Source organism: Polyodon spathula, chromosome 39 (assembly GCF_017654505.1).
Source record: "Polyodon spathula isolate WHYD16114869_AA chromosome 39, ASM1765450v1, whole genome shotgun sequence".
Taxonomy (NCBI): Eukaryota; Metazoa; Chordata; class Actinopteri; order Acipenseriformes; family Polyodontidae; genus Polyodon; species Polyodon spathula.
In genome coordinates, this window is record NC_054572.1 from 856,480 (window position 1) to 864,056 (window position 7,577).

Consider the following 7,577-nt stretch of genomic DNA (forward strand, 5'->3'; position numbering starts at 1 on the left):
GAGCGCGATATCACTGTACAAAAAGAGGATCTACTCTCTCCACACAACTAACCCGGCTCTTGATAGCGCATCGTCAAGAGGATCACTGTTGTAGATTATTGGAAGCTTGCCCAACTTGGTATTCAGATGCATAAAGTTTACTTCCTCAATGGGATCAGCTCATAAACCAGAATAATCCTGACGAACTCCATGCCAGGCATGTCAAACTGTGCCAAATGATTTGGTGATACTGTGATGTTAAACTAAGGACTCAGTTAAGACCAAGAGACTCTTTTCACTTATCCAGACTCAGACACAGGACTTGAGAGAAACCCATTCTGCCACCATCTAAAAAAAAAAAACAGCATATCAAAAAATAGAAACAAAGGTGTGTATTCACATGCACTATTTACCGCTGCAAAAGTCAATACCGCGATTAAAATGGTTTGTTCATGAAGAAACAATTTGACAGAAACTGCAATAAAGTGTCTCTTTGTGTTTCTATTAGAGGAATCTGCTATTGTTAATTTGCAGATTAAAACAATGGCTGGAGCACAATAACCCGTCCTAACCAATCAGCCGACACCAGAGAATCCCACTTGCCCCATTGCCTGCTCAGACGGACGGGTTGCTCAGAGGGGTGTGGCTGCTCAGAGGGCGTGGCTGATCAGAGGGGTGTGGCTGCTCAGCGGCACTGTGTGATCCAGGCATCAGCAGTCCAGTGGGAGCGTTGTTCACGTGCTCATAGTATCTGTAATTTGCTTGCTTTTCTTGAATGAGCGCACAAGGTCTCGCTATGATTAGATTAGCCGGGACCCTGGAACCCACTCCATTACAGCACAGAGCATCTGGAAGGCAAATGTGGATCACACATGTAGAGGAAGAATTTAGTAGGCTCAGCTAGCCCTTAGTGGACAGTAATCCAAAGAAGACATCACACAACTGGAGATTGCTTAAGTGATCTCGACACATCACTTACTGTTGATTATTACCTGTGATATCTGATTAGGAAATTGATTCCTGATGGCACCTCTTCATTCAATTACACCTCATTAGAAGCCTTTAAATAGTTCGTGTCTTACATGAAATATTGTTGTACAAACATGATATGACATGCCCAGGACCAGGCCTGGTTAACTGGTCTGCTGTGTTGAGTTCTTTTTCCCAAACTGTCACTGCTGTTTCAGTGGGGTTATTTTTATGACAGCATTTTGCAGATCTGCATTGTCAAAAGAGCTGCAGCAAAGGCTTACATTTCTCTGATTAAGGCTGGATTCCCTCAGCCTAATCAAATCGACTGACGTCTCATTTCTGAAGAGCACAGATTGAAAATATCTAATTGGTGTCAATTTGAACTAAATATACATGCTTCAATCCGCATGGCTATGCATTAATAAATATACAACAAAGAAAAAACAGACTTAATGAAGTCTTATTATTGAAACCAAGTCTGAATCCATAAAATTCAGACATGCTCATGAATGCTGCTGTTTCCTGGTCGCATTTAAAAAACTAAAACACGGACGGCGATTAAAAATAGAGCTTGGGTTTTAATAGAACTTCAGTGACGGTTAAAAGAATGTGAAGCATATCTGATTATTTCACTTTGGCCCGTTCTAACCCTTGTCCATTTTTCAGTGAACACAAAAAGACAAATGTCAAACATACATAGCTGAAAGGACTGTTTTTTAATGTAGCTGGTTTTGTTGGTACAGTACTATATTTCCAACAGAAGCAGTATTTTAATTCAGAACGATATGATTTTGAAAATATCTCTTACCAAATGAGACGGCTGTGGACACGTGGACTGTAATACAGGACATACTTTTAAATCCGCTACATATTGTAGCAGTCTGTAAAATTCCCCGTTAATGACCCAACAGCAAAATGAAATCAGAATGTTACCCATGCACAGAACTGCCTAAAACGTAAAAGGCAATGCAATTTAGCAAAAGATTAAAAAATAATTAAAACAGTATCCAAAGTCAGTATTCAAAATTGCACAATATAGTGCTTGGAAAAATAAAACTTGGGTTGCAGAATTGCTGTGACATTCGCCTTGTGGTTAAATGATGTCACAGAACCCCTTGATGCAACTGCTTTCTTATACTTCCCTGCAGCCCATCTATTATACTAAGTGTATAAATCACAGTACAATGTTGTTAGATCAGTAAAATAGGTCTGGTACTGAACACCAGCTCTTTAACCTTGCTGCAGATTGAAGCTTGATGCTGGATGTACAACCATGTAACAATGGTAAGAATCTAAGGGATCTTGCTTCCCCGCTGTTTATTATGAACTTGACTTTGTGACAGTGAGAGAGCCTTGTGCAGTGTATCTACCTATTAATTTATAATAAATATGATCATTGTACCAACTTGTTTTCTGTATAGATTAATGAAAGCATGCATACATTGAGGTTTTAAATGGGCAAGCATCCCACGTCTGAAACAGTGATTCCTGGTGCAGAGGAACCAACCCTTCAGGACACATTTTCAAAGCCATTTACTTCAAAACATCAGGAGCACCATTTTTGTCTGAATCGTAAAAATAAAACACAATTTACAGTTCTAAACTGTAGGTTCCTTCATATACTGAAGTGGATTTTATGATCATGTAGATCTTTCATCCACAACACTTACTACTACTAAATACAAAAAAAAAACAAATTCATTTAAAAACGTATAAGAAACGCCTTCTGATTACTCACAAGCCACTAAGTTACTTTATTTCTGGTTTAGCATCTTTATTGAGTGTGTTTTTACTATCTGTAAAAAAAAAAAACAACCTGATAATCAAGCCCATTATAAGTTAATTTCAGAGCTGCACAGATAAAGGGATTATAACCTCTGGTCGACCCTAGCAGGCTCTCTCTCCCAACCTGCTTCAATACAATTTGGTACAATGCTGCTCCATTCGTGACTCACAGACTATTCATTTATTGCAAACCCCTATGGTTGTGTGCTTCTGTTATCCTATTAGCTCAGGCCCACTGCAACACAAACACTCTGATCTCAGCCGCCTATTCCCTGTCTCTCGGCTAACTCTGTATCCCCCCTCCATCTCTATCTCGCCCTCCCTCTTTCACACCCAAGGCTGGCCGAAGTCAATTACTTATTGGTTGCCGCAGAACCCAGCAGGCCACTTATGGCCACTAGGCCCGTTTATTTATCAGCAAGGTGAGCAAGTTAACCCTATAACCTCAGCGAGTTATTACTCGTTGGCCTGTCCACTACCAGGAAACAATGATGAAAATGTTCCTGTACCTAACTTGAATGCTATGGCTTTGTATAAAATTAAGGAAATGCCAGAGAAACTGTAGACTATAAAGAACTGGAAAAATATTCCAGAGTTAAAATGGTTAATGCTCATATTCTGAGTCACCCAGACAAATGCACATAAGTCTGGTCAATTCCCTGTGGAGAATAGAAAATTGCTCAGGGAAGACTTTATATGTATTCAAGCTTCCCCACTAAGCAGCTGTAATACCAATAGATCCTAATAACCTAAATCCGTGCATGCCTGACTGCCTGGCTGTACTGCCACTGGGATCAGACTGCACAACAGCCCCCCTGCAAAGGAGAGAGCTTGATGAGTGGGGCTGGGGCTGGGCTCCCTCATAGAATCCATATCTCTCTAGCTTGCCCTTGAAGTCTGGTTAGATGAGACTGACACCCTACTAATCACCATGCCAGGGTCTGGAAGATTAATCCACCTGCCGGGGAGCTGGATCTTAATGTTAACACTGAATCTGGTTTCATTCACGTTCGGCGCACATTCAAGGTGGCAATTCTGAACCATTTCATGTGAATTTTTATGTAATGTTATAAAAGCAGCATGAAACTGCTTAGATTTTGTCTGCTCTTTATCATAAATAGTCAGTGAGTCATGATGATCTTGTCAGCTCATAGTTATTCATCAAATTCAACCCCCCCCCCAAATTTAATTAGCATTCCATGCATAATACATGAGTAACAATGGCTCCTTAAAACAAAGTGTTACGCTAATGGAAATTCCATTGTTTGAGCCGCTGAATCGCTACGACAGAACAAGCAGCGAAAACGATGAGCTTTGATTCAATGCAATAGCGACATCCCACTGGACTGATATCCCAAGATGTAAGCGTGAAACATCACAACGCTTGTGATCCGATATTAACATCAACAATCCGTAGAACAAAGCAGGAACAGCAACTCGGGAGAATGTTAGAAAAACACAAGGAGTTCTATTATGCTTTGACGTCTAATCACTCACTTCCAAAGCGAGTCCCTGAGCTACACAGACGATTACTGCAGACAGATGGCAAACACACACACACACACACACACACCAATTAAAAAAATAGAAACTACAGAAGCGCAGTCCTATCAGCTATAATGAAATACCATGGAGAAGAATACAAAAGTCTCTCATTATTCTGCTCAGCAATACAATTGAGTTTATTAGAAATAAATTGTATTACACAAAAGAAAAAAATATATATTATTTTACTTCATCTCCTATTAACATTTATTTTTACATCATTATCTTTACATTTCATTCAAACACGCTAGATAAATTTATGTCACAGTAAAGATTGTTTTAATGCGGTTTACTCATGCATAATGCTTTTTCCCCATACCTCTTGCTATTGATATGAAAATGAACACAAATGATTTCATACATACATGGATTGTATTGAATTCTGACCGTTTCCCTGAAAGTCAAATCCTAACCTCTGGACTGAGATTGCAGTACTCTCTCGCCTGCTTTACTGCTGCTGTTCCAGAGCGAATCTGCATTCCATGCATTTTTAAACAGGGCTTCCAATTTCTCTGCATAGACACACACACAGACCCTGGCAGCCTCTCCACACATGGTCCAGAGTAGCGCTGCGATTCAGAGAGGAGCAACACAGTCACTAAAGGACTGCAGGTGGCTGTTTATTAGCACAGACAACACCATCTTTATAGCGTGCAGATTATATATTGTGCATGAGCTGCAAGCATTACATGATGTGGAAATAAAACATCTGGACAATACTGACTGTACAATATACCCAGCCCTGCTGAAAAAAAATGAATACATCCCATTATATTTTGAACAAGGTATTGCAATCATGTACCAAATTATTTTCTCTTAACATATACTATATATACATTGCAGACAGCTAGCTAGACAGATACAGTAGATACATATGCAGTAGATAGATAGATGGACATTGCACAGTGTTAAATATGCCCCCTGTCTTAATCAAACCCCTTTCTAAGACAGAATTCATCAGCAGACTTACCCAGCCACCTGCTGTTCCCTCCTCTTGCTTCGTAAGGTGCAGTACTTTAGAATTAAAATCTCTTTTCCCGGACAGCGTTGATCAGATCCAACATAGACAGGTACGGAGAGTCCTTCTCTGGAATGGACAGCAGCAGCCGCTAAGGAAACTGCAGGAGAGCTGCAAGAGTCTAGCGACAGATCCGACTGGAGAGGGATGCTGCACACAAACAAGCATCCTTTAGAGGAAAGAGAGAGAGGGGAGGGAGGGCAGGCAGCACTACTGAGCATGCCCGGAGAAAATCCCAAGGTATTTAAATGTCACATGACACTGCCAGAGCTGTCAGCGGCAATGAATAACAGCTCGTTAAAGAAGGAGGAAATAATAAAGGGAAGACAGGGAAGGGACATCGGTTAACCCCGCAAATGCTAAGTGGAAAATCAATCCTTCAGCCATCACAGATGAAAAGATCTCTAATCAGAGACACACACCCCCAACTCCACCCCACCACCATGAACACTGTCAGTCAGGGTGGGAGGGATGTTTCTATTGGTTACATTAGGGTGGGCTTGATTAACCCCTTCACTGTCACAGGCCTCTCATCATATTCTCATCACTTCATGAAAGCTGTAGGACACAGGATCCTGATAAGAAAAATTGCAAAAAAGATGATGGATTCATGATATCCTAAAGATCTAAAACGATCTGCCATTATCAAGTTGCTGTTTTCTTCACCAATTACAATTAAAAACGCAATGGAAAGACGTGGCATTTCAAAAGGTAAACAGATCTCTGCCTGTATGTCTGGCCAACAGGTGTGCAGGATTCAACTTGACATGACTTGAAGGTTGTAAGATTCAACTTGACTGTTTACGTAACACAGGCATGGATCTATTGCAATGTCGTACTTATCACAAATTACTACTAAATGTTTTGGGTTTTTTTTTTCTTCTTTTTTAATAAATATATCATTGAGGTTTTATAGGAAACCACCATGAACACACAAACACAAACACAAACACACGGGGGTATATATATGTATGTATGTATGTATTAGCCCAAATATAAGGCAAGGGTTGTTGTTTTTTTTTTGTTTGTTTTTTTTTATGAAAATAAGATTTGAAAAATCCAGTCAAGGCTGTTGCGAAAGTGCGTATTGAGTACAGTATACAGTAATGAAAATGTATAAAACAAGTCGCAGTGATCATGTGGAAAGCAGTGGATTGAAAGGGGGTCAAGTATCAAGGGATTACAAAGAAGTTATGATGTAATTTTTAAGATCACGGTTACCAGAAAAGCAATTATCGTGCTTCTGAAAAATCCGTGTTGAACAGCCTCTCAGGGGAAAGCGTTTTGTGCACTGTGTGCGTTGTCTGTGTTTCTTCATTTTCTTGCTTGCCTAACGGGTAAGTTAGTTAACAGTATTTCAGTTACATTACTGTTTTTGACAGAAACTTACACTCATAATATCGGCACTTGCTTTTAAAATTATATAGCGACTTTAATTATTGTGTGTGAATCATCAGGATACAAAACATGTAAATAGTTGTTATGGCATTACCATATTGGAATATAAACCTGTATTTCTGGATTGCCCGACGTAATGATGAGCAAAGAAACGTTTATTTTTCCATATTCATTCCTGAAGTTGTCTTATCTGCTTACTATAATGCCATCTTATCAATCCTTGTGTCCACTGTACATTATTTAAATGTTTGTAGTTTATCGTCTTTGAAAAGTTTCAGTGTCACAGTCAGTGGCCTGTGATCACAGACAAAATATGACAGAAACGGGTATTACAGGCCATCACTAAACTAATATAAACTAATTACAGAGTATAGATACTAAAGCATATATTACTGGTAATCAAACACAGTACAGTTTTGTTAATTACACTCAGGTCAGTGTTGCCGATCCGTCCAGGTTTTGCAAGGTCCACAGCTCCATTTCTTATCGATCCCCATTTAGTCGCTGCCTCTGTTGATCAGTGGAATCCCGTTGCCTCACCAGCGGTTAAAAAAATGTAGGGTTGTGGCCCATTTTTCCTAAAATTAATTGGGTCTTCATCTTCCATGTTTTCAGCGACAGTTGCCATGTGTGCAGTTTCATACGTAACTTCCGGTTTTATTTCGGCCAGTAAGATTTTTGAGTGGGTGTGGCCATACACCCCTCAAAATCCATCATATCTTGGTTGTTTAACAGCATGAAATCTATACAGAAATGTACTGGTGTGTTTGACCTGCAAGATGCACTGAGATTCACTCAGCTCAATATGATTGTGAGTGTCTATAGCCATGCAACTGTACCTCAAAACAATAAAACTACTACAGAGCTGACTATAAGCCAC

The 7,577-nt window shown here is 39.8% G+C and overlaps 1 protein-coding gene across 6 annotated transcripts in view; it reads right to left on the reverse strand.

The window, feature by feature from the left end:
• LOC121304642 (pleckstrin homology domain-containing family A member 6-like) overlaps positions 1 to 6,212 on the reverse strand; it is a 60,343-nt gene extending 54,131 nt beyond the window's left edge. For 2 of the 6 annotated variants that reach the window (XM_041235895.1, XM_041235890.1), the window contains exon 1: positions 5,252 to 6,209. In XM_041235895.1, coding sequence (XP_041091829.1) covers positions 5,252 to 5,520 — 269 coding nt within the window. In that variant the 5' untranslated portion in view covers positions 5,521 to 6,209. Of the gene's footprint in view, positions 1 to 5,251 lie in introns of all 6 variants that reach the window. The other 4 variants (XM_041235893.1, XM_041235891.1, XM_041235892.1 and 1 more) reach the window with 3 other exon arrangements.
• Between the last annotated feature and the right edge of the window lie 1,365 nt (positions 6,213 to 7,577).